Raw genomic sequence first — 27,642 nt, 5'->3', positions numbered from 1 at the left:
GTTTAGAGAAAGAGTGAAAGAAAAAGGGGAAAAGGGGAAGAGGAGGGGGAACAAGGAAAGAAGGTGCCCCTTTGTACTGTATTTTCCATGTGGAGTTCCAGATTTGTCTTCAGCCAGTTCTGCGAGACACACACACACACACGCAGGACTATTTAAAAAAAAAAAAAAAAAAAACTTTTTAGTGGATTTATTTTTGTTTTCCGTGTTTTAGAATGGTTTCACTCCTCTGCACATCGCCTGCAAGAAAAACAGAGTCAAGGTGATGGAGCTGCTTCTGAAGCACGGAGCATCCATACAGGCAGTCACTGAGGTATGTGTGCAGAGCGTGAAAGCTCCACGCCGTCAGTTGTTGCTGTAATCAGTTTTTAAAGTGAAGAAAGACTTGGTGTGTCTCTTGTTCTCTACGAACCTCCGGGAGCATCACAAGAAGAGAGTTGGCAAGTTTTCTGTGGGTTGTTTGGGGTTAAATTTGTTCCCACAGCGCTGGAAAGAAGAGCTGTGCTTAAGTACACTTTTGCCATCGGCTACTTGTACTTGTGTATTTAAATTTTCTGCTTCTTTATACTTCAGCTTCATTACATAAAAGAGGGAAATTTTTTATACTGCACACACAGAAAAAAAAATCTTCATCTTACCAAGTCATTTTGTTTATTATTGCTTATTTTCTTAAAATAAGTAAAAAAAAAAAGGATGTTCCATTGGTGGTGAGATCACGTCAGCCTGGTTTAAAGTGGCTGTATTTGATATTTATGTATCAAACGACAATGTGAAAGGGGGCGACTGTAGTGATGAAGCTACAGGTAATTATCACCTGGATCTCCTCGGCTTTAAAGAGCTTTATAGAGACTCGGCTCATTGTTTATCTGTCCGGCCCTTTAGTTCACTGTCATAGAGTCTACCCGCTCAGCAGCGAACAGCAGACACACACACAGTTAGAGAGCAGCTGGTGGACACAGCGGAGCATTTAGCAGCTAAAGAGCCAGGTGTTTCCCTTCAGGAGCTGGTGGAGACCAAAAACAGAGCTAACAGAGAGGGAATACTGAATTTATATTCATCAGCTGGACACAAACACGACGCTAAGTGTATGATAATGTTGCTCGGTAACTGCTGGGTGTGTAAATAAGCAACTGTTTCCTAACAAGTTTAGCCATATTAGCTAAAAGGCTGATAATATGTCAGTTATTTTTGCTGAAAAAAATGTGTTATTATGGGTGTAAGACAAGCTGCCTTTAATACATTTGTCATATACTATATACTGTAGATGTGCTGATCAGGAACCGGATTGTGTTCTCATGTATCACAGACTCAAATCTAAAATAACATGTAATAAAAAGCTTTTCTTTTTTTTTGCCCAGTATTCCTAAAATAACTTTTCTACAACCACTATTTCTACACGTGATAGTCTGATGATTCTTTCTGACTTCCCCTCCCTGTGTGTAGAACTCAAGCTCAAGCCCGTTCATTCCTTCTGAAAATGTAAATCTTTAAAAAAAAAAAAAAAACAGGTCGTGAAGATCGTTGACATTCATACTCACAGATTATTGTTCTTGTTCTGATTCTTCAGTCTGGTCTGACTCCGATCCACGTAGCAGCTTTTATGGGACATGAAAACATCGTCCACCAGCTGATCAGCCACGGGGCTTCACCAAACACAAGCAATGTGGTGAGTTCAGGAAGCTCCTGATTTCTCTTTCTTATTTCTTCGTTGTTTACTTCTTGTTTTCCCAAAGGACTGACAAAATGTAAAATGTCAGTACTTCATTATACATGAGGAGAATTTTTTTTCAGGTATAAGATAAATAGATATTTTTTTGGTGATAAATAGATATAAAAAGTGTGATTGTCAGTCCTCTGTACCTGGGATAACATGATATGGCATTTTCACAGTTTCTCTTTTACAATGTGCAGGGGTTGAAAGCAGCAAAGTACATGTACTTAAGTATAATTTTGAGATACTTCTTCTCCACCACATTTCAGAGGGAAATGTACTTTTTACTTTACTACATTTATCTGACTTAAAATCTGCTTTAGGTACCTGTTACTTTTCAGAGTAAGATTCTATAGTAAATAATGTGATTATCAATATAAATTCAGGATTAAACCAGTGGATCAAAATTTTCAACATTCTTGGACTGATACTTTTACTAAAGCAAACCATCTGAGTACTTCTTCAAAGTGACGTATCACTATCAAAAATAATAATAAACTTTATTTATATCATGCTAGAGATGTAGCTCAAAGTGCTTTACAATAAAAAATGAAATAGTACGATAAAATAAGGGCGAATAGAAGGATGAAATGGAATTAGACAATAGAAAGACGGTAGATGATAAAATATGCAAATGAAAATAAAAACAGAAACTAGTAAGAACAGTAAAATCTGACAGAATTATTTAAAAGCCAGGTTAAATAAATAATTTACCCTGGTTATGTTGTAGAAGACTGAGCAACCTCCAAATCGCTGTCATTGGTGAAAACCTGTGTAGTTCAGGAAGGAGGAGGGAAAGCAGCGGTATATTAATGCCATGTGTATGTAAGGAAACAACCTCTTACTCTCATCTGGTCCATCAACACTCTTCTGTAGCAGCTACAAACTCTACTACTGACCCTCCTAACTGTTAAATCACAATAAAGGCGAACGAGAAAATAAAGAGAGAGAGAGAGAGAGGGAGAGGGAGAGGGAGAGGGAGAGGGAGGAAGCAAACAGAGAGGGGCAAAAGCACTGCACAGTCAACTCTTCAACCCCAAGTATTTGGTCGCCCACGCCGTGTCTGTGGCCAGGTTACCGTAGAAACGGAGCATTATGGGACGTCATTATGGTGAAGTTGGGTGTGGAGAGTGAGGGGGTCTCTCTCTCTCTCTCTCTCTCTCTCTCTCTCTCTCTTTCTCTCTCTTTCCCTCTTTCTCTCTGTACATCTTAACAGAAAAGGGAGATTTTCATGAAGAAGGAGGCTGAGAGAGGATTTGGAGAAAGACTCAGAACTTTGGAATAACTGTTAATCCCTCCCTTTCTTTCTTGTGTGTGTGCGTGCGTGTGTGCGTGCGTGTGCGCTGCAGAGGGGGGAGACAGCACTCCACATGGCAGCGAGAGCAGGACAGTCAAATGTGGTCCGATATCTGGTCCAGAACGGAGCTCGAGTGGATGCCAAGGCCAAGGTAGACCACATGTGACATTTGACTTCAGATCACACTCTATCATCCTTTTTAAATAGAAAATACACTGAACCCATTCAGTGTCGGCCACAACAGCTTTGAGTGTGTGCGTGTGTCTGTGTATTTATTTATATTTGCTTGAGACACAGAACATTACAGTTGCTAAATGTGAGCCACGCTGTGTGTCTGTGGTTGTGAGTGTGTGTGGTTTTGTCTTTGCATGTGTCTAATTACTGAGTGATTACAGTGCAGATTTGTCTTCTTGTTCCCATTGTAAGCAAACAAAAAACCTTTTGGTGGAAACTGCCATGACATAATGATAGAAATCCTTATGTCAGGTTGCTGTGTAAACATGCTGGTATTTTTATTCATTTTCATCGACCTATTCAGGAAAAAATGTCCTACAAAGCCAGTTTTTCTCATTATAAGAGAGAAAATGTTCATTCAAAGTTGCTTGAATATTGTAAATGGAAGGCTAATATGAGAGTACACAAAATTCTCCAAAAAATACAAAGATTGCAACAAACAAAGCACCGAAGCCCACAAAGATTTCTTTTCTTTTCTTTCTTAAAGCAGCTGTAATTGATATTTTTATAACAATAAGACATGAAATCACAATGTGAAAACAATGTGAAAGCATTGGCTACAGAGACTTATTACCTGAGTCAGCAGCTCCACTCAACTTTACAGCTAAAAGTGATAGTAGTTAGCAGCTAAAGAGCCAGACATTTCCCTCAGGAGTCGGTGGAGACCAAAAATAGAGCAAAAAGAGGGAATACTACACTTCAATTCATCGGGTGGACGCAGACACTACTCCACATGAATAATTAAGTTTCTACATAACTGCTGAATGTTTAAATAAGCAACTATTTGCTAACAACTTCAAGATATCCACTGAAAAGATGATTATATGTGAATGTGTTCACATCAGTTTTTGCAGGTTTAAGCAAACAGTTCCTCTGAATACTTTGTTTTCTAGGTATTAATAATCTGCTGTTCATGTTTGTTTGCTTGTTGTCACCAGGACGACCAGACTCCACTGCACATTTCTAGCCGCCTCGGTAAACAAGACATAGTTCACCAGCTGCTGGCTAACGGAGCGTGCCCAGATGCCACCACCAACTCCGGATACACACCTTTACACTTGGCTGCCAGGGAGGGACACCGAGACATCGCTGCAGCACTGCTGGACCAAGGAGCGAGTCTGGGCATCACTACTAAGGTAAATATTGAACACACACACACACACACATGAGGAAATATGTGTTTGTGTTACATATAAACATAGAGTGGGCAAGCCAGGGGATTAGTGCTATTGCTCTGGAGTGGAAGAAGATCTTACTGAAGTGAAGGTGGTAATACCCAAGTAGCCAAGTATTACCAGCCAAATGTAAGTAAAGAAAAGTATTATATAAACATTATATGAAGTTTACACTTTATATAATGTTGGGTTGCTTGCTTGAATAGAATTATATGTAAAAAGTTGATTTTGTAAGCTTCTTGAAACATGTTGATTTGCTTTGAAAGCAGGTTGAAGTATTGATTATAAAGTGGCACATAACTTTTTTATTTTTCGGAAAGAATGTGTGATATTTTAGAAGCTTTTCATTAGAAATAATCTGCAAAATATGCAAAATAACTAGTAATTAGAAAAATGTAAAGGAGTAAAAAGTACAGTATTTACACATTTGACATATGCATACACACATACTGGCCCCAAAATATCGTGCAACCTAATTAAGGAATTTCAGTGAGGAGGAGGTGTTTGTATTGTTCCACCTCGAGTAGGAACAGTTTGGAAAAATCTTAATTTATTGTGAATGCTGAATAAACGTATTTTCAAAGGGATTGGGAAACGCCAGTTACAGTTGACTGTCTGCCGATGGAAGAGTGTGGTCATAATAACAATGTTTGGTCTGGAGTCTGAAAACACTGTTGGTGGAGGAGTTATTTGTCCAGCTTTGGATCATTTTGTATTGTGAATTACTCATCTGAAAACATCAGTTTAAACTGCAATGAAGCATTTTATGGCCACAGATTTCGACCCTTTGAGATGATGTTGACGATGGTGAAACAAAGGAAGAAACAGGCCCCACTTGTTTCTTTATATTGGATCTCTTGAGGTAGTTTTTAAGGTGCTACCAGCCAGGAACAAAAGTTCATTAAATTCAGTCAGTTGTGTGAACTGTTGCTAATGATTGATGATAATAATGCTTATGTGCTATGATTGGATTTTTCCTGACCCATCTGTCACGATCATAACAATCATTTCCAAATGGTAATAGAGTTCTATTATTCACGCAAGCATCTGTGATAGTGTTTTGGTTAAATCTTTCCCTGCAAGCAGGTTTCCTACCCTGATTGTGTGCAATATGATTTTTACTGTAGAAATTCACAAGCTTTGAACAAGGACGACAGTCTGTGTTCTGTCAGGTCCCAGTGCAACACTGTTAGTCACTTTTCTGTTTGCGTGCATTCACAGACATGCACATACAACACACACACAGCAGAGTCTTTCTGCTCAGAAATCATTTTGAACCACAGTCACGGACCTTTGTTGCCTCATATCTGAAGAATCTGATGTAACGCACACAACACACATCCTACCTCCACACCCTGGGCCCATACTGTGTTTCATCATTTTTTTTTAAAGTAATCAGTTCTCCATGTTGTCATGACATAACGCTGCAAATGACTCAGTCTGAAGTGATCAAACACATATGGTTCTGTGGGAGCAGCCATGTATAGAAAACAAGTCATGGGAGAAGTGTGTTTAACAGAGACAGAGCGACTCGGATTAGATTTTGTATTAAATTTGGTTTCATGTTTTTTTTCTGTTGTGTGTCTCTGCAGAAGGGCTTCACTCCTTTGCACGTTGCAGCAAAATACGGGAAGATCGAGGTCGCCAACCTGCTGCTGCAGAAAAGCGCTCAGGCTGACGCTGCTGGGAAGGTAATGCGGGTTTAGCCAATGATGCGTGCCTGAGAGAGAATGATTGTTTATGAGCGACAAAAGGAGAGTGTGTGTGAGCTCCCACATAAAGAACAGGATATATGCAAGTCACACACGTGCACAGGATCACTTTGTTTTGTTCAGCCAAAGCTTTCACAGTATTCTCTGCTCATACTGCACTCTGCTGTATGTGTATCACCATCTAACAATGCTCATGTGCGTTTGTGTGTGTGTTCAGAGTGGACTAACTCCACTGCATGTGGCAGCACACTATGATAACCAGAAGGTGGCGCTGCTCCTGCTCAACCAGGGAGCCTCGCCGCATGCTGCTGCAAAGGTAAGAGTCAGTCAAAGTGTGTATGTGTGCGTACGTGCGTTTGTGCGCGCGTGCGTGCGTGCGTGTGTATGTGCGTGTGTGTTTGCTGAAGGAGGTAAAATCAAATGTTCCTTAATGCATTAATGCACCAAAACCTCTCTCTCCCTCTTTGGCTCGGGGTGAAAGCAGGCTGACCTAGTTTCAGTCACCCACCATGCAATTACCCTGTGTTCTATACTGGAGCGATGCTTTGTGATTGGCTGGTTTAACAACATCTATCCTGAGAGAGCTGCCACTGACACCAGGAAAGCTCCACTAACTTTTTCTTTCTGACAAAAACATTTTCATCAAGTGTTTTTTAATCAAATACCTGGATATAAGACAAAGTTGGCTGCATCCACCAGAATAGCAGTAAAATGTAAACACAAAGAGAAGTGGGCTGGAAGATGTCATTGAAATTAATTAGAATCTTAAAAAGAATAATTTTCTGATATAAATTTATATCATAATACTGCAACTTAATGCAAAATAACAAATTAACTTTGTTGAACAGTTGAGTATTAAATCAAAAAACAACTGTGCTTGTTTAAACAGAAAACTTGAACCACTTCTTTTTTAGTTGTTAATCACTATTTTCTTAAATTAATGTGAAGGAATATTAGGAATATTTTGGTGAAATTCACACACAGTTCAATTATTCACTTTCTTGTGAATGTTAGATGAGAATATTGGTACCACTCTCATGTCTGTACGGTAAATGTGAAGCTACAGCTAGCAACTGGTTATCTTAGCTTAGCATAAAGAACGAGATAGGGGCTTATCTGGGGCTTTTTACTTTTACTTTTGTTTTGTTTTGACCGGATTAAATAAACAAGATACAACATGGTGGATTTTGTTACCTTCAGACGGAGCCGGGCTAGCTGTTTCTCCCTGTTTCCAGTCTTTATGCTAAGCGAAGCTAACTGTAAATGGACAAACATAAGCGTGGTAGAAATCTTTTCAGCTAATTCAGCATACTTTTAATGAGTTTTGTTGAAGTTTTAATTGCAGTTTGCCTAAATGTAAACAGTTATAATAACAGGGCTGAAGTCTGAGCCCTCAGCTAACTCACTGACTCCATGGCAACATTGTACAGTACTCTCTGTTTAAATCCCTCTAAATTATGGGAGCATTAGTTCCAAGACTTAGAGCATTATTATCACCCAAAATAGAAGTGAGACAAAGAATAATAAGAGGAGCTACAAAATTCATGATTATAGCTTTTTTCTTGTGATACATGATCATATGATTACAGTACAATTCCCCTGATACATGATAATATTAAATTATCATCCATCTGCTAATGTGTTCTCTCAATACAATTCTTCATGACACTCAAAAGCCTGTATGCATCCTTGTTATAAATATACTTGCTGGAAATGCACATAGCACATGGTACCGTTATGAATTGGGGAACGCGTTTTAATTTTGTTAAAATTTAAACAAACTGAGAATTCGATCCAGAATATATTTTGTCTAATTGATTTCTGTTCTGACTTGGCCGTGTGTTAAGGAAAAATAACACATGAACAAATAAACACACTCCTCTGATTCTCTGTACCCAGAACGGTTACACACCGCTCCACATTGCAGCCAAGAAGAATCAGATGGAGATAACCACCACATTACTGGAGTACGGCGCCTCCACAAACACAGTAACACGCCAGGGAATCACTCCTCTGCACCTCGCAGCGCAGGAGGGCAACGTGGACATAGTGACGCTGCTGCTGGCTCGAGACGCTCCTGTTAACATGGGCAATAAGGTACAAGCTCCTCGTGTTGAAAACTGCCACTGCTGCAGATGTTTGTCTCTGTGCAGATTTGAGGGTCTCACGGGCATTCGTGGTACTTACAGCATGAAAGTAATATTTGTGTGTGCACTATAGACTTGTGTTTAATGGCCAGGATCTTAATTTTACTTAAAAGATGACAGTGTTATTATCCAAGACTCTGTTATTTTGCCAATTATTTATTTTGGCTGTCAGTTTTTAATGTTTTCTTTCACCATAATGAACAAACACTCCCTCTCAGTTATGCTGTATTAATTAAGCACCTTTCCATCCATTTGTCTTTTTGTGTCTTTTTGAGTTTTAAACTGTCTCTCTTCCTCCGTCTTCATCCTCAGTCTGGTCTGACTCCACTCCACCTGGCTGCCCAGGAGGATAAAGTCAACGTTGCTGAGGTCTTAGTCAACCAGGGGGCTACTATAGACCCTGAGACCAAGGTAATGATACTAGTGTCTTCTTGAGGGCTATAGGGATTATCTTTCAAGTCATTTATCAAAGAGAAACGCCAAATATTCACTCGTTCCAACTTCTCAGATGTGAGGATTTGCTCTTTTTTTCTGTTTTATATTGTTACAAATTTAATATCTTTGGTTTTCGGACTGTTAGTCGAACAAATGAGCAACCTGAAGATTCCAACTGGGCGTTGGGTCAATCCCAACCCCCACACTTGTGGTAGTTGCAAGTCGTGGAGTGCCTATTTTTGTGGCGTATTTCCGGTAACTGCCAGAGTCCCCAAGTGGCTGTTAAGACTGCCAGCACGTAGAGGTTTATCAGAGCTCACAAGGACACACTCACATGCAAATACAAATCCAATACACAGCACAACCCAGCTCAGATGATTTATTGGAACAAATAAGTAGGATCAAGCATACAATATTTGAGAGCTGAGAGGAGTAATGCAATTAATAATTAAATTGAGTTATCTAGTAGCACGTACTGTCTTATGACAGTACATAAAAGAGACACAACATCATATCACTTTGAATGTTTTCTGACTGATGAAATTTGTATGAATGCATCTTATTTGTCAAAACCTCTGATATAAAGGATGTGATGTTTATTTATCTTGACAGTTTCAGATATGTGATATTGTTCTTATCAGTCCCAACAAAAAGAATCATTAATATTACACGATAACCATGGGGGCTCTGCTGTAACCATGTAGTGTTTTAACATTTATAATGTAAACCACTTCATGTTTGATGGTTGCTGTTGGTCCTAAAACCAACCCGGTAAGCAGTGCATCATGTTATAAATCCAAGGAATTATTTATAAGTTTTGCTATTGCTTCGTAGCCGAGGTTAGCATTAGCAGCGGTTTACTTATCAGTCTGGAAGAAACATCAAACTTCACGCCTTTACTCGCCAAGAGCTGTCTCCAGCGGAGGAAAGCAACCCTCTTGTTTTGCTTCTGTTTTTATCACTTCTTTTCTTCTACTGAAGTTAGCATGCTAACCAGCTAGACAAGGTCAGCCAATCACTTTCTTATGTCCAGTCTGTCCTGAAGACGTAGCTGCTCAGACGGCGTATTATAACCTCTTTTACCTTTTAAACACAACGATGGCTGAAAGCTCTTGACAAGACTGGAAAGTAAACAGCTGTTCATGCTAACGTTAGCTACGTAGCAATAGAAAAACTTACAAATAGCTCCTTTAAAAAGTAAAAAATTCATATAATAACATATAAATATGTGATGATGATGATGATGATGATGATGATGATGATGATGATGATGTGAGGCACCCATATGATCTTTCCTTTGCTTAACACATTTTATAATTTATTTTCTGCCTTTTCAGCTGGGATACACTCCTCTTCATGTGGCCTGTCACTATGGCAACGTGAAAATGGTCAACTTCCTGCTGAAAAATCAGGCGAAGGTCAACGCTAAGACCAAGGTAACCATTTCACGTGTGTGTATATATATACAGTACATGTGTTCATTTCCTTTTTTGCTGTATGGAGAGGAGATTTGAGCACCTGCATATTTTCAGTGGGTGCAGCATGAATGTATTTTGTTGTGTAACTGTGTTTTCAAACTCTAACCTTTGCCTCTCTGTACCTCCTCTGCAGAACGGTTACACTCCTCTCCATCAGGCTTCACAGCAGGGACACACACACATCATCAACTTGCTGCTACATCATGGAGCATCGCCCAACGAACTCACAGCTGTTAGTATACGCACACACAAACATACACAGACAGACATGTGCAAATACAGTGCTATATACAGTACACAACAGATGTATTAAGTCTGATTTGGCTCATGACCTTTGTTGCTTGCAATCTGTTCTCTTTCACTCCACATTGTGAATCACATTAAGTTCTAAATATTAGTCAAGTTTAATTTCCTGAAAGTGTTTGAAACAAATGACTCACCTTCATTACTTTTTATGTTTTCTGTCCAGAATGGGAATAGTGCTCTGTCCATTGCCAGGAGGCTCGGCTACATCTCTGTAGTTGACACACTAAAAGTGGTCACAGAAGAAACTCTGACCACTCAGGTGCGTATGTGTGTCTCTGCAAACCCCCGGGCTCATATACACATATAGGTCAGCGCTGACACCTGATTAACAGCTTGTCTCTGTTCAACAGACTGTGACAGAGAAGCACAAGATGAATGTCCCGGAGACCATGAACGAGGTGCTGGACATGTCCGACGATGAAGGTGAGGATTTGCTTAACAGCTTCATATTTACAGCTCATTCATGTCTAAATCTGTATCACTTTTAAATCAGTTCTCCACATATACCCTGAGCTCATTCACAAAACCCTGGAGAGAGACACAGAACCTATAAAATCCCAGGTTGAGTCACATTTGGCATTTGATCTGATCCCAGTGCTCGCCTCCTCTGTGCCAATTTTTCCCTTTGTTGTCAAGGAAACAGTTATTTTGTTGTTGCTTCTGAGTAATTCAGGTAAAAAAAAAAGCCAGTATTTTTTTTCCATCATCAACTTATTTCATTTTATTTCATCATTTTATTCCACTCACAATCATGAGTATGATTTAAGCCTTTATTTCCAAAGCTATAACAAGGAGTTTAACAGTCACATAAAGGATATAAATTTGTGCATTAATCACATTAGCATTTTCAATTCTTCCTTTGCCTATGGTTTTGTTATAGATGTGATTTTCCATATTCTTTGGTTTCTTTTTTTTCTCTAACCCTCTCCTCCATCCCAATCACGCAGTCCATAAAGCCAATGTCCCCGAAATGATCACAGAGGAGTATTTTTCTGATGTGGAAGAAGGTATTTTTCATTTTTCTTTCTTGTTTTGTTCTTTAAATCCTCTCTCCTTTTTTTTCCTTCACTTCTTTCTGCATGTCAAAATTTAGTTCTTAACATTTTCCATCTCTAATTTCTCTTTCATTTTTCAGTTAACCTTATTTTAGTGATATCAAGATGTATATGTATTTATTTCATTGAGAGCAGTAAAGTACCTCAGGAGCTTTTAAATTGCAGCCTTTTCTCTTCTATAGTTTTTTTTGTGTATCACACATGTCCTGTGCTGTACATGTGCGATAAACCATGCTGTACTTGAGTACTTTCAGATGTTTCTCCCCCCTCTTTTGACTCTCTCATGCTGTGTTGTTGTAAAGCCTCCAGTATTTTCATGCATCAAAATGCAGGGAATATGCCTCTCTACTGGTTGCCATGCCAACTGTCTGCATATGGCGTTGTGTAGTGTGTAACAGATTTCTTTTCACACTGTGGAGACTAGAGTGCGCACACACTTGATCCTTTGTCTTCGGAGGCTTGTCGGTGACACTTCTATTGTAGCTTCACACATTCAGGCCAAAGCAAACATGGTGTCAGCTGCTGGAGTGTGTGTGTGTGCATGTGTGTGTGTGCATGTGTGTGTGTGTGTGTGTGTGTGTGTGTGTGTGTGTTTTCTCCTGGTCTGGCTCAAAGGTGGCTGAATTTGAACTTTTTACTGATTGCTCCTGATGAGCTGCAGCCTGGGGAAGGGGAAAAACTAGGAATTGATATATTGAGATTTTTCAGTCAATAGTTTGTTTCATTTTCGCTTGGCTCATCGTGCCCTTCGGTGTTCCTGCTAAACAGTGTGCATTGATGGTAAAGAATGGTAGGCTTTCATTTTTAGGTTGTCACATGCTTCTTAGTGTCTGCAGTTGCCAGTTTTTATAGCTGCTAAATGTCAGCAGCCTGCAGAGCAACACAATTGAAACAGTTCACCTTCCCAGAGTGCTTACAGATGTGTGGACGGATATCTTGAGATAAGCAAGTGTGACATCTTTTCTAATGGTCAGAGACAACCTCTGCTGCTGTCATTTATATTTAACACAACATATGTATGCAATATTATGTAACACAGAGCTCTATATAGAATGGCCTGCCTGTTTAGGTGCCACAAAGTGTGCACCTATACAATGAATTTTAGCCATTTGTCTGAATATTTTGGAGACGCCACAGTGAAACCTTCTGCTGAACTAAGCTTAGAGTGGATGGTGAGAAAGAGAAAATAAGACCGAGACAGAATTTTAAGAGGGGAAAGGGTCAAGACCTTCAAATCGGACAAGGAAAAACTCTACAACCCAACAGAGGAGGGATCCCTCCTCCAGAACAGACAGATATGCAATAGATGTGTGCAGAATAGAGCAACATAGTAGATTTACGGAATTGAGAATCAGCCGGACAACATTATAGATCATAAACATTAATGAAGAATATGATTTGGGAGGATATCGAGTAACTTCCAGGTACTGCCAACAGATAGGACCTAAGCAACATGACCTCCATGAAGACCTGGAAAAGAGAACAGAATTATACAAATATACAAGAGGTAAAACCAAACTCACCAAACGTATACATCTAGGAGAAGGAAACAAACAGACAGAGGGAGAGAGAGACAAGGAGGAGGTTGGGACTCCTGGAGGATGAAGATCCAGATCCAAAACATCTGTAGTGACGCATTGACATCCAGGAGAGGGACAGAGTTCCCAGGTCAGCCGGTAGTCCAGCACAAAGTGAAAATAGAGAACAGGGAAGAGAAAATACAGGGATAGAGAGAGAGAGGGAGAGAGAGAGAGAGAAAGAGGGGGGAGGCAACACAGCCTGGACACTTGTGCTTCAGGGAATAAACAAACACAACATGGACTATACTGTACGCACTAGGTTTAATGGTTTCATTTAGACTGGCAGGAGAATCCTACAGCTACTACCAGAACCTGAAGTAATCAAAGAGTAAGCTGCTAACTGAAAGTGAAGGCGTAAAGATAAGTTTTAAGTTTGGATTTAAAGGACAGTCTGATGTCAGCAGAGGAAGGAGGCATGATAGGAAAAGCCCCTGCAGTCTGCTGACTTCTTTTTAACTCTGAGGACAGACATGAGCCCTGTATTCTGAGAGCCAACAGCACGGGATGGAGTGTAAGGTTTAAGGAGATCAGACAGGTATGAGGGGGCAAGCCCGTTTATGGTTTTTTTGTCATTAGAAATATCTTAAATTCTGGTAATGTGGTCAAAGTTTCTGGATTTAGTTAAACATATAGCCACAGCATTCTGAACCATTTGAAGACTTGTGAATTAAAAGACCAAATTATATATATATATTGGAGCTATGTTACATTGGTGAAGGGTGATCTTGCTAATATCTTTAATGTGCTGATCAACAGAGAGAGCTGGATCAAACGTAACACCAAGGTTCTTGGCTGTCATACTTTGAGAAATCACACAGTTGTTGAGGTTTACTGTTACTTGTTTAAACCGGTGTCTAACACAAACCCTAACCCTGCTGGACCAATGACCAGCATCTCAGTTTTATCTGAATTTTTGAGCAGGATTTTTTGTGACATTCAGCTTTTCATGGCAGACATATACATGGCCTCTAATATAATCATTTGGGAAGGGTCATCATCAGCTTTTACAGGTAGATACAGCTGAGTATCATCAGCGTAACAGTGGAAATCTATAACATGACTGCATTTAATTTGGGAGAGCCCTGGGGTACTCCATATTTCACATCAGAAAGTATTGATGTAATATTATTGTAGAAACCACACTGTGTTGTTTCAGATAACTAGAACTTAAACCGTGTGAGAGCCAGGTCAGAGACGCCAATTTGGTTTTCCAAAAAATCCAGACTGCAAAAATCATAAATAAATGGTTGAAGGTGTGTTTCTGCTTTGTTTAAACAGAAATGGATGTTGGAAATATCTGCATCAGCTATTCCTGTAAGTTTAAAAAACATGGTGATGTCAGTGCAACTAACTCTAATAACCAGTCTGAAGTGGCTCAGCTAAACTGATGGGACTAAATACTGCGTGTGTGTGATTTTCTCGGCATTTTGTATATGTGTATTTACAGTATGTGCATGTTTGCCCTCTCTCTGAAGTTGTGTGGGAGTTGTTGTTTTTGTTGAACAGGTTTAGCAGAGTGTCCATCTTTAATTTCTGATCTAAAAATACAACACATGTCACACATACCAGCTGAGAAACAGCAATGATTAACATCTCCAATAACACACACAGTCCAGGATCTAAATCTGGACGGCTCACACACCCTGTGAAGCCTTCTTTAAACTGGTGTGGGCTGCCCAAAGAATTTTTCCAGAGTTGTAAAGTTGATTGATATTTTGATTTAAAATCTAAAACATCCGACATTTTTTTAAAACTTTTTTGATCTCTCTGATTCACTGTTTTGTTCTCATTAATGCCACTCCTTCTTTTAATTCACTCTCTGGCTTGCTCGCCCACCGCTGCTCTCTTTCTCTCTCGCTCTCTCTCTCCCTCCCTCTCTCCCTCTCTCTTGCTCTTGCTCATTGAGCTGAGGAGGAGGGGCCAACTTTGAATGGTGTGTTTACAATCAGCAACCAACCAATCCTGCATAGTGTATCTTTAGTGTTGTGCGTAATACCACCTAACAACCTGCACTGCTACAAAATACAGCTGCACGGGCAGAACTTTTATTTTGAAATGCATTTATGTGAACATTCAGTGTATATAAATCAGTGTAACAACTCAGCACTGCTACAAACACAACTAAACAGGCTGGCACTCAAAGAACCAGCCGACCAGCTGGTTTGATGCAGATGGCCGAATAACCAGTCATGGTTGTCCAAAAAAACCATGGTTTGTCTTGTATTCTGACCCAACATATGCCTCCTCCCTGGCATATGCTGGGCATGTGATCCAAGTATGGGCTGAGTATTTTTGCTATCTGGGGGGCCACCGTGCTGCTGAGTTATAAGAGTCTTAGTTGGTTGTGGACTCTTGTCACCCGCCTCTCCTTGTTCCTCCTCCTCAAACCGAAGAAGTGGCTGATTCTTTTGAAGACTGAGCGCTTCTTTTTCTTCTGTGGGAGCTTCTCCTCGGAGACCGTTGGCTCTGGCTCCCGTTGTAGGGCTTGCGACGGTGTGAGAAGCTCCTCCTCCTCCTGCTCCTCCAGATCCTCTGTTGGTTGGTCAGTTTCTCTCTGCAGGGCCTGGTCGACCTCTTCCTCCGTCCTGAGCGGTGACATGCTCACAGTTGGTTGAAGTCAGGTCCTCCATTTTTGGTTTCAGCCCCTGGATCAGCTCCTCATCCTCTATCACTCCTGGTCCTTTCTCTCCCTTTTATCATGAGACTGTCTCTCTTCTTCCAGTTGTTGCTGAAAGGTATCGTCATGATGGTCGAAACTGTACAGCCAGTTTCTGCTGGATCTGGAAGAGCAGATCTTTTGACAGAGTTTTGTATTTATTTGTCTTTGTTTCCAGCATTGTAGAGAGCTCACTCACTTTTTCGTCCTGAGAGGCAATGTGTTGCTCTTCTGCCATGAGCTCAGCCTTCAACATCTCAACCTGGGCGGTTACAGCCTTATTTTCTACATTGCAGTTCCTCAGCTTGTCAACCAACTTTTTGGAGCTAAAGGCTGATACAACTTGTTGAAAGGCCATCTTTGTCACTCTCAGTGATGTTTGGTTTTGTGTCCTCAAAGATGTCTTCCTTTCTTTCTTCCTTCCTTTCCTCAAAGGCTTCTTCTTGTTTTCTGATTGGCGTGCCACTTGTCCGAAGGTCTGAAGTGAAATGTCTGTCTGAACACTGGCTGCTGTATATACAGTAAATACCTGCCATAGAATGTTACCATTGGTAACTTGCTGTTATTATGGTACGAATGCTGGAGGAATCTCTGTCTATTTTCTCCGTTTTGAATTTTCTCAGATATATATAGATATCTTCCAAAAAACTTTGCAGTCGACACACAGCACAAGTATGAAGTCGATCGGATGATCAGTTGTTGAGAAAATCGAAATACAGACAGATTCCTTCATTTACAGTTAGATGCATTGAAAAGGTTGCTCTGACCACATCAAGACATCAGAGTTTTGAGAGATAGACTGTGCAAGTGAATCATAGCGCCACAAAGTTATATTTTTCATTTATTTATTTACACATAAAAAAATATGATTGTTTAAAAAAAGATATGTACACAGGGAAATTAACATATATACAAACACTTTTACCTACATACATTCATATGTACATTAATTTAAAAAGATTATTAAAAAAAAAAAACCTACATATGCATATAAAGACAATTCAACAACTCCCATCAGCTGCCTGTGCCACTCTCATGTTTTCTGGCCATAGACACATGGAAACAAGATGTACACGCCAATGTGGTATCTACTTGTAGAGTATCAGCCAGTGTGCTCTGCATCATTTCATGCTGTATTCTGATTGGTTTGTACAGTAGCAGTCGTCAAAACTGTGAGATGTTGTACATAAATTTCTGACACTATAACCACCAAAGCTCTAAATCAGCTGTCGGTGGATAATGCCATCTAGAGCCACTATTCTGGATGGATGACAAAAGATTTTACCACCTCTCTCTCACAGTCTTAAATTGCACAGTGTGTAATGGTCTTTACTCAGACAGACTGGAAACTTGCCCCAAAAGACCTAAAAAGACTTATTTGACCTATCAAGAATTGTTTAGACTAGTAAAGACAGGCTGAACACAGCAGTCTGTCAGCTGCAATACAAAGACAAGCAGGCAGATACTGTTTCAGATGGAGTTTTTTTTTTTTCAAATCCTTATAAGATGGATGCAGAGTTATGAATTTCTAGTATCACTGTCTGACATGTGCGTTGACTCACAGAAGCAGCTGGAGGAGTGAGTGGAAAACACAGAGATCAAGAGGGAGGAGGATGAGGTTATTTGTATGCAAAGAATTTGTAGAATTTAGTAGATTGAGAGACAAACGAGCAGACAGACAGGTAGAGCAAGGAGAAAGGAAAAAGAGGAAAAGAAAGAGAAAGACAGTCTATAAACAAAACCAGTGCACCAACCATGAAATATGAAGTTGCAAGATCAAGAAATAAAAGTTAGGAAGGGCAGTGAGGATAAATGCTGTTCTGTATGTAGGACTATAGACACTGCATAGGTAGAGTTTAGATGTTAGACAACTTGGTCTGAGTCACACACCCACTTACTATTTCTGTCCTGCAGTGAGATCTAGGTGTCTGTTCAGAAACTCACACACACACACACACACACACACACACACACACACACACACACAGAGTGGATAATCCTAGAGCAGGGTGGGTAGGCGGGAGAAAGCTGATCTGTTTGTGTGAGCGCCGGGCTGTGAAAGAGAGATAGACGGTGCATGCAGGAGAGAGCGGCAGAGAGCTGAAGGGAGGTTACAAGTCAAAGAAAAGTTAGTTCAGGGTGAAATCCTGCAAACTGGACGGCCGGCTGAATGAAGTGCTTTAAAGCAGGAGGTGAGTCGCGGGTCTTGCCGCTCAGGAGGGGTTTGCTTTTTCGTTGGAGCTCAAATGAGCAGGGATCCCGGAGAATGGGCTGGAATGTCGCCAGATGGGGTCGGTAAAGTGTGTGTGTGTGTGTGTGTGTGTGTGTGTGTTTGTGTGTGTGTGTGAGAGAGAGAGAGAGAGAGAGAGAGAGAGAAGAGAAAAGTTTAAGGGGGGGTTGCTGTAGCAGCAGGGGGTGAGGGACAGGGGAGGGGTGGGGGGGTCTCCTCCTCTCCAGTGCTTTGTGATTGCTGGAATGCCTTCCTTTTCTTTCCCTTGGTTTCTCCGCCTGCATGCACTTGCTCCTCCTCTCCTCACTTCTCTCTCTCTCAACTCTGCGGTCACCGGTTCATCAGTAGGCTAGGATCTACAGTACACCAGAGGGGAATAACATGCTGCTAACTGTGTTCCTGCTAGGCCTCTAACGTATGTTTCAACTCTTTAAACACTTGTTTTATAGCTTGAGTGATTTGCTAGCTGAAATGACACTGAGCTCTGCGGTGCTGACTGTTTTAATTCACCTTAACTGGAAATATTGTCCTTTGTCAGTGAAACCTGCTCAAAAGTAACATTAGCTAATAACTAGTATATTTGAAGCTTTTAATTACTGTTAAGTCACTAAACTAACCGGACATAACAAGTTATTGACAGCAGCATTATTTTTTGTTTGCAAGCTTTACTGGTTAGTGTTGACATGCCAGGGGGCTGAGACAAAAAGCTTTTAGTGACAGCAAGACTTTTGTTTGTGTGTGTTTGTTGGACCAACGCTGAACTGGAAAACAGCCTCTGGGCAGAGGCTGAATTGATCTGTCTGTCTAAAAGAGCTGCTCTGTAATGGTCCGTGTTGACGACAAAAACAAGAAATGCTCACTGGAGCCATTCATAGAATTTCCCATTTTTACACAAATGGCGGTAAAGCTAGTCCGTCATGGCTAAATATTGAGGATCTCAGATGAAGCAGGATATATGTACTGCGCAAGCAAAGCTGGACAGTAGTTATGGAGGGAGGGGAGAATATTACTTGTTCATTCTCTGTACGCTTAGTTTCCTCACCAGCAAGTTTTGGACACATACCCTGGAAATGCAACTTATTCTCCCTTTTTGTAAACTTTCTTCTGCCTCGTGTGTTTCAAACCTCCAGGTGACGATGCAATGACGGGGGACACGGACAAATATTTGGCACCCCAGGACCTGCGAGAGTTGGGGGACGACTCACTCCCTCAGGAGGGCTACATGGGCTTCAGTGTCGGTGCACGGTCACAAAGGTAAGACACACCACTGTATGTTACATCTCAGTCAACAGCCAATGTAATGACTATTTATATGTTTGTTAATGTACATGTAGCATGTTAATATTAATTGCTATGACATACATTACTCACAAAATGAGAAGACTCTCAGTGACCTCTGAGATGTGTAAAGGCCCAGTCACAACAGCTTTTAAAACAGTAAAATTTTGAACAACAATCTAGTCGTTCTAAAGGCTCATAGGGTTGAAGCAAATTCAAGTACTATGGTGAATTTTGACATGCAAGTTTGGGCTGCTGACCAGTAGCAAACAGTTTAGACAGAGCTGAGGAGAAGGCTGTTGTAACTGTGTAGCACCATCAAGTTTTTATTCATTTATTTACTGGATTGTTTAAAGGAGCTAGTAAGCTAGCAAGCTAGTAAGTTTTGCTATTGCTACATAGTGGGCGTTAGTATTAACAGCTGTTAACTTACCAGTCTAGAAGAAATGCTGTGAGTTCAGAATCAAACTTCATTCCTGTACTCGCCAAGAGCTGTCTCCAGCGATGGAAAACAACCTCTTGTTTTGCTTTTATTTCTATCACTTCTTTTCTTCTATTGAAGTTGGCATGCTAATGAGCTAGCTCTGGCCTCCTCGGCATGTCTTGTCACTTTCCGATACCGAGTCACTTTAGCATCCAGTGTGCCCTGAAGCAGTAGCACTTCTCAAAGAGCGTATTACAACCTCTTTTATTGTAAACACAACAATGGCTGAAGCTCTTGGCAAGACTGGTAAGTAAACAGCTGTTAAAGCTAACGCTGGCTATTTAGCAATACCAAAACTTGGCTTAATTAGCATGCTGTAAATGCACCAGAGTTAGCCAAGAGGATATTTTTCATCTGTAGTCCCTGGACATAAGTTACAAAGTCATCCTAAAAACAGAATATAAAAACATAAGATTAAAATCACACAGTTGATGAGCATGCAGAGCAATAATAAAAAAAAGTATTGAAATGGGAACATCAATGTTAATAGAAATATGGACTAAATAGCTAATAGCTTAGCAACTGGGCTAACAAGCTTTAGTGAGAGTTGGCAAGCATGCTAGCTCAGAGATCTCTTTTTTTTCCTGCTTTCGATGAGTTATGTGCAATCCCAATAACAAAATGCAGAAAAAATAGAAAGACGGCAAATGTGGCATACTATCACTAGAATGTTTTTAGCTGGATAGTGAGTCGTCCTTACGTCATCAAACTTCAACAAACCACACAAAATATTTAACAAAGTGTGTGGCCACTTCATGGTGTGACTTGACCTTAAAATACAGATAAATTAGTTGCAGGATTTCGCATAAAAATGGTGAATTGTGGTGTTTGTTTGTTTTTTTAATCGCTAGCATATGACATTACCACTGTAGTCGTCTTTGTTTTTGATTGGTATTACAGTTAATTTAGGAGATACACTGACTTATGGCATGTGGAAGAGTCTTTTTCAAAGCTCCAAGAAACACAGTGATTTCTTGATAATGTCATCCGGTGTGATTAATAGGGTGACAGGGTTACACTGTAGGCACATGAACTATTAGTCTGTAGCAGTACAAGAAGTCTTGTGAAAGCTCATGATCTAAAAAACATTTTCCCACACAAACAGTCACAAAGAGCTGTCAGGGCCGAAACAGCAGTTTTTTTGCAGTTTGATATGCATTTTTTTCTCAAAACATTCTGGTAAAGTCTCACTATCCAGATATTACCCAGAAGAAGTCTCCCGACCACACACACACACACACACACACACACACACACACACACACAAACACACATTTCCCCCTCACAAGTGGGAGGTCATAGTTCGCTCTCTGTCGCTGTTGAACTTTTTCTTCGCACGAAAATATTGACACTTGTGCAACACGCTGAAGAGGGAGGGGTTATTGAATATCTGAGGAGTGACACACATGGACACTGAGCCACAGGAAATTAGAAACATGTTCGATTGCATGGCCTTGAGCAGTGGGTTAGATCAACACACACTGTTTGAGTGAGAGGGGATGTGGGAATGTGTGTGTGGCGGGGCAGTTAAACCAAGTTTAGAATTGGTGTAACAAATTTCTGGTCCTCCGCAGAGATGGGTTTAAATTGCTTCCAGTTCAGTCAATTTAGGAAGGGAATGGATTTATAAAATATCAGAAACTGAACATCCCTTTTCAGGTTTTTATATCTAATTATTATTTTTGGCACAATTACTGAATTGAAAGAAAATAGTATTTACTATATGTCATGTTTTTTCTTTTTTTCTCAGTGATTATTTGCATTAGCATTTTCACTTTTAACATTACAAAATGGATGTGTAAATATCTCATTTTAAAATTTCCCTTTAATTTGATGATACTATAGGTTTGTGTTACAGCCGTCAGTTGGAATTAATTCACTTCACTTCATTACTGAGAAGTCAGTTTGGTATGGGAAATGGCTCTAAAGACCACAATACCCATGAGCCTCAGCTTCAAAGAAGTCAGAAAGAGGTGTGTAGTAAAACAGAGCACAGGAGAGTAGAAACACGACTGCTGGATGTGTAAAGAGGCAATTGTTTGTCAATACTTTTGCCATAACAATGTAGATAATACAGTCTTTTGCACTCAATATTCATAAAGGAGAGTTTTGTGCCTCTTCAGGCCTTGGTAGTTCCAAAAATGTCAGTTACCTAACATTATCTATGCAGAGAATGAACTTTTACATCTGGAATCGTGAACACCTGAAATAGCTCCTCCCTCTTCACGTCTCTGTAATAAATCATTAAAATTGAGATAATTGAGTGTTAATGTGAGTGAAAATTTGGAGTTTATAAGTTGTAAATTAGACATATGCTCCAAGTTTTAGTCAGAGAGCGAGCAGTGAGGATGCCAGGCAGGACGACAGGTGGTCAGTCAGTCAGTTGGTCAGTTAATCAGTCAGTCAGTCAGTCAGTCAGTCAGTCAGTCAGTCGGTCAGCATCTGCCATCACTCAACCTGCATCTCTGCTCTGGCTTTGTTCCTCACTGCATCTCTCTGTCCACTCCTCTGTTTGTTCATGATCTTTTATTCTCTCCTCATGTCCGTTCTTAATGTTAGTCCCAAAGTCAGGTAAGGCTGAAGGCATGAAGAGGCCTCCCTACACCTCCCCTGCCCCCACCCCACCCATCTCACACCTTTCCCTCCACCTACACCCTCCTACACACCCCCAGACCCCAGTCCCTATCAATATCATGACTTTGTGGTCCAATGTAATACATATTTACTGTGTATGTTTGACTACTAACTAATGATTTTGAGTATTTTGGTTGTTTTTTTTGACACTGTTGTATGTTAACATCAGACACTGTGTTGTGTACTGTGGTTCACTTGTGTGATCTTTCTCCTGTTTCTTGCTTTCAGTTGAAAAAAAGCTCAGCAGGGTTGTTCGCTCATAGAGAATACCCTGTTGCGTTTGCTTTTGTGTTTGACTGTGGTGACCGTATTATTTATGCCTGAGGTCTTTGTGTGTTTCACCACAAAGGTGGAGCTTTGCATCATTTTGGTTTCTGTGTGGAGTATTTCTTCATCGAGCTTCCAGGGACCTGAACTGATATATCCGGAGACAATAGGGATGCTATTGCCTTCATCAGTTTAGTGTCATATAGTTTATGACAAAGAATGGACAGTGCAAAATAATCAAATCTCTCTGTGCCTTGCGTCAAGAACTGTTACTCTTGAGAAGGATATATGCTTTTAGTACAAAAACGTACATTTTTTTTACATGTTCAAAAAGTATAATTTAACCGTGGAAATATTTATATTTGAAAAGAAACAACAAAAGGTTCATTGGACAGCAGGATGGCATTTTATGTTTTGCCAACAAGCAACGAAAATTTGTCTTTGACTGAGCTCACAGTGTACACATAGAGTAACAACATACACACAAAGTTATAAACAAAGAGTCCAGAATAGTATGGCTGTAAAGGAAGCGGAAAAGCACAAATAAATGCATGTAGGGTACTAAGTCATTCACTGCTCGTTGCTCATGTTAATGCCAGTTGGAATGAATGAGTAGTTGGCCACTATCCTTTTCTATTTTACAGTATCTATGCAGATGTATGCAGTGGCCCCTAAACACACAGCACGTACAAGACAGAAAGCACAAACATTAAGGGAAACAAATATGAAAACACATGCAGCTAGAATCGCTACACCAGACGTCCTCCAGGACTCTAGGGGGAGCGATGAGCTCGATCAGCAGAGCAAGCAGACTTTTTCAGGGGAAAACAGACACGTCTGTTATCCAATCTGTAATATATGTAACGAAATTGAATGTAGACTGCGCTGCCTGTGTTTATTTTCATTCATATATATTTATTTTTTCTTGAAATATGGTTGTACATCTGTATATATTACAACCCCAAAGTCCACAGAAGCAGCACTGCTGTTATTAAACTGTCCAATAAAACCTGTATTTATTATCTTTTCAGCTTTATCTTCAGACAAACTGGCAGCAACAAATATTACAGTATATTTCAACACCCAGACCAAATATGATCTTCCAAAAGGAATTACATCATATATCAGAACACTACAGGCAACAGAGCCAGAGCTAAATTACCAAAGGGCTTACTGAGAAAGGACTTGTTCTCCTCTGGTCGACCAGCCAGTCATGGAGCTGATAGGACTATGGCCATTCTGTGTGTGTGTGTGTGTGTGTGTGTGTGTGTGTGTGTGTGTGTGTGTGTGTGTACCATGTTGTTCCACAGAGCACTTCCTCTGCACACAGACTAATTGGTTTTATTTGTGTAGAGCAAACAGCGTCGTCGTAATTGTGGATGATGTTGCAAGCAAACATTCATCACATGTCATTGCTGAGGAATGCTCTTTATTTGCCCCATAAAAGTCTTTCTCGAAAACCATCGCAACAAACAGTCACTGGAAAAAAATTCACTGGGACAGAAACTTCAGCTTTTATGAAGGATCTACAGTTTAATCTGGATTTATGGTCAAAAGATGAGTATGTGCAAATCATTTCATCATGACGGCCAACACAAGCTTCCTGTCCCAGCACTGTGTCCATTGTCCATCATACAGTAATCTACTTAACTTTCATAAGCTACTCTGCCTCACTCAGGCTTTCAGGGCGTTCACATTGTGTGCTGGCTTGGTGTGAAGAGCCAAGTTGAAGAGGCTAAAAAGCTGTAATTGTCAGAACAGGTGTAGACAATGTAGTGACTGTTATGACCAAACATGTTTTTTTCCACTACGTTCACAAGCCAAGAGGTATTATTTGGAAAATCAGACAGCACTGACTGCATTTGCATCTGGATTTCTGGAGTTTATCTGGTTACTTAAGATGTTTTTTGTTGCCTCAGACATATTAGTAGTCTTCACGCACCAATTTCTTTCTTGAATTCCCTCCTCAAGAAGGTTCTTTCTTGCCTTGTGGTTGTTGTTTGTTGTCACTGGTGGCATACAGTCAGGTTCCTGGAAGCTGCATGCATTTAATGTGTTTATGTTTGTTTTTTCTGTTCACTTTCATACCACCCTCCTCCCTCCCCCCTTACACCCACACCCCTCCCAACTCCTCCTCACTTCCCCTTCTCCATCATTGTGACTGTTGTCTTGGTAATCCGTGACTGCTACGGCAACCACACCAAGCCTGCGTTCCTTCAGTTCTGATAGGTCCAACACGCTGAACCGGAGCTCGTTCACTCGCGACAGCATGATGATAGAGGAGATGCTGGCCCCCAATAAGGAGATGGTACGTACACATGACTGGCTGTATAGGTGTTTAAAGGTTACATCTCTTTTTTTGTCTATCTCTGTCTGCATTTCTCTCTCTCACTCTCTCAGTCGGTGAGTAATCCGCAGGTCATTAACTTCAAAAGAGACACAGTTCTGTCTCCAAATGTGCCAAGCTGTGTTGGTGCTGTGCCAAAAGCCAGGCTATTCGCCAATCCTCTTACACCTGAGTTGGTGCTGACATAAAGACAACCAATCCTGTTACATTTTACTGAAAGAGGAAAATGAGATTAGTGGTTAGTGCGGCTATCTAGGAGGGATTACTGTGATGGCCCACTTTCTTTAAGGAGGCAGCAAAATGGCACTTAGGGTAAAACGAAACTTATTGTAGAATAAATCCCGAGTCTCCCATCAGTGGACTGTGCTGTTTTTATACGCATCAAAATAAAAAGTAAATCTTTGGATGTACAGTATATATCAGGTCATGATTCAGCATGAAGGATTGGCCAGAGTTGCTTGCATAGGCAGCAGCTGAAGTATATCTCAGTTTCTTAAAATGTCAAATTAGCACTCAACACGGACCACCTGGTATCCCCTCCAAACAGGTACAGAAAGGTGCCCAGCATCAAATGCACAAGACAAGATGAACTCTGTGTGTAGACAGGGCCGGTGGTGTTCGAAAAATGTCAATATTGTTGGTAATAGGATACGCAAGTTTCACCACTAATGGCACCTTTCTTTCTTTGCCTTCGTTTGGAAAGTTCTTCTTCTTTACCTGATATCTTTGCACTTCACCTTATTGAATAGGTTTTGTTCTTAGTACTTACTTCAAAGTCCCCTACTGCACTGAAGCTTCAGTCCCTCACTTGTAAGTCACTTTGGATAAAAGCTTCTACCAGATGAGTAAAGGTCAATGTTATCGTCATGTGTAAAATCAGTGGCGTGCCCCTTTAAGGTTGATCATTGAAAGCCTCAGAGGGATAAATATATTGAACATTTTTCAATTGGAAAGCAATTAGACAGTGAATGTTTGGTCGAAGTATTGCTGTGTATCAGTGGGCTAAACAAAAACTGCTGTTAGGAGTTTGGACATGCTCCACTATACCAGTGAGAGACATCATGCTGCACAGTAATTTGAAAGAAAGCCTAAGAGGAACGCGGTTATACGCTTTGTGAATGTAGCAGCTGCTGAATAACGGCTCGTCTCCTCTCACGCTGCTTCAGATGCTCTGCAAGGAAAGGTCGTTCATTGTAGAACACAATAAGGTAGATGTTCAAGTGGTCATGCACTCATTCTGTCAGCGCATGTGAGAAAACGTCATTCAGTTTCTGTTGTCACTTCTTATTTACAGTATAACATTCTTTTTCAGTTCAGTTATACCATCATATCTTCTTTGGCTTGTGTTGTTTTTTTTTTTTTTTTGCATGTGATGTTGGTTCCTTTCTTTCTTTCCTTCCTTAAAGTCGTGATTTTTCTCTTGAAAGGTGATTATTCTGTTTATGTTTTGCTTTTTTTTTCGCTGATGATCTGAATTTCATTAAGATGACAGTCACAAAACCAGCTTTAACTTCTACTAGAGCAGATTTATGTGTCAGTATTTGTGTGTCCTGGAGAGCTTTTCTTATTTTTGAATGTGATGTTTCTACCAGCAGGACATTTTAGAAGGTTGACTTCATAGTGTTTTCTAAATGTGCCTCTTTCTGCTGCGCATGGCTTCTTTAAAAGAGCTTTTTGGTGTTTTACATCGTTTGATTTCTTCACATATTGATGGATCATTTCTCCACCCTCGTCTTGTGCACACACGGGATTCCCCAGCAACCATCATGCACTTACATGCACTTTCTTCTGCTTTGTATTGACTTTGTTTTCTCCTTCGCAGCATTTGGCGGTGGCTAAGGACTTTGACAGCGAGTCTCTGAGGAGGTACAGCTGGACTGCAGATGCACTGGATAATGTCAACCTAGTCTCCTCACCAATACACTCTGGGTAAGCACCTTTGGATGAATGGATGAAAAAAACCAAAGTATGTTTATGTGAACTCTGTTTTCAGCTTTTAGCGAAAAAGAAGGAGGGAGGGCGGTTACAAGACAAATGCTTGTCTTTGTTTCCACCGACCTGTTTTGTATATTCTCTGTCTGTCTTCCTTCCCAATTCTCTCTCTCTCATTTTGTCTCCCCTCGAGAAAACGGCTCCTACCTGCAGCGCTTTCTCTTCATCCTCTCTGATTGTCTGTTCTTTTCAAACTGTAAAGCTTATCTGTTAGCAAAAGTTACACTTCCTCTATTTCCCTAATTACCATGTAAGGATATGGTAAAGTGATAAAAACATACAGTACTGTGCAAAAGTTTTAGGCACTAAAAGTAAAGTGAGGATGCTTTTTACAGTTATATTGATTAGATAACGTAATGCAAACAGATAAAAACTCTGTGACCGTCCTTTGCCTGTAAAACAGCACCTGTTCTCCTTGGTATGCTCGTGCACAGTTTTATTTGGCAGGTAGGTTTTCTCCTTGTTATTCTTGTCACTGAAGATAGATCTTTATGACTCTGGCTGTATGTTTTAGATCATTTGTATCCTGTAGAATGAATTTGGGGCCAATCATGGAGAAGAATTGAAACCTCTCAAGGGCTTAAAACCTTTGCACAGCACTGTGTATCCTTAGAAACTGCTCAAGGC

The 27,642-nt window shown here is 40.4% G+C and overlaps 1 protein-coding gene across 1 annotated transcript in view; it reads left to right on the top strand.

Moving 5' to 3' along the window:
• LOC111219698 (ankyrin-3-like) overlaps positions 1-27,642 on the top strand; it is a 131,791-nt gene that overhangs the window by 80,454 nt on the left and 23,695 nt on the right. The window contains exons 12-29 of the mRNA XM_022742423.1: positions 212-310; positions 1,565-1,663; positions 3,058-3,156; positions 4,178-4,375; positions 6,007-6,105; positions 6,344-6,442; positions 8,026-8,223; positions 8,586-8,684; positions 10,046-10,144; positions 10,320-10,418; positions 10,656-10,751; positions 10,843-10,915; positions 11,440-11,499; positions 14,406-14,441; positions 19,144-19,267; positions 24,882-24,984; positions 26,190-26,231; positions 26,846-26,952. Coding sequence (XP_022598144.1) covers positions 212-310; positions 1,565-1,663; positions 3,058-3,156; positions 4,178-4,375; positions 6,007-6,105; positions 6,344-6,442; positions 8,026-8,223; positions 8,586-8,684; positions 10,046-10,144; positions 10,320-10,418; positions 10,656-10,751; positions 10,843-10,915; positions 11,440-11,499; positions 14,406-14,441; positions 19,144-19,267; positions 24,882-24,984; positions 26,190-26,231; positions 26,846-26,952 — 1,829 coding nt within the window. The remainder of the gene's footprint in view (positions 1-211; positions 311-1,564; positions 1,664-3,057; positions 3,157-4,177; positions 4,376-6,006; positions 6,106-6,343; positions 6,443-8,025; positions 8,224-8,585; positions 8,685-10,045; positions 10,145-10,319; positions 10,419-10,655; positions 10,752-10,842; positions 10,916-11,439; positions 11,500-14,405; positions 14,442-19,143; positions 19,268-24,881; positions 24,985-26,189; positions 26,232-26,845; positions 26,953-27,642) is intronic.

Source organism: Seriola dumerili, unplaced genomic scaffold (assembly GCF_002260705.1).
Source record: "Seriola dumerili isolate Sdu_G_001 unplaced genomic scaffold, Sdu_1.0 BDQW01000068.1, whole genome shotgun sequence".
NCBI lineage: Eukaryota > Metazoa > Chordata > Actinopteri > Carangiformes > Carangidae > Seriola > Seriola dumerili.
Note: the sequence above shows the minus strand (reverse complement) of the source record. Positions and strands in the feature narration are given on the sequence as shown.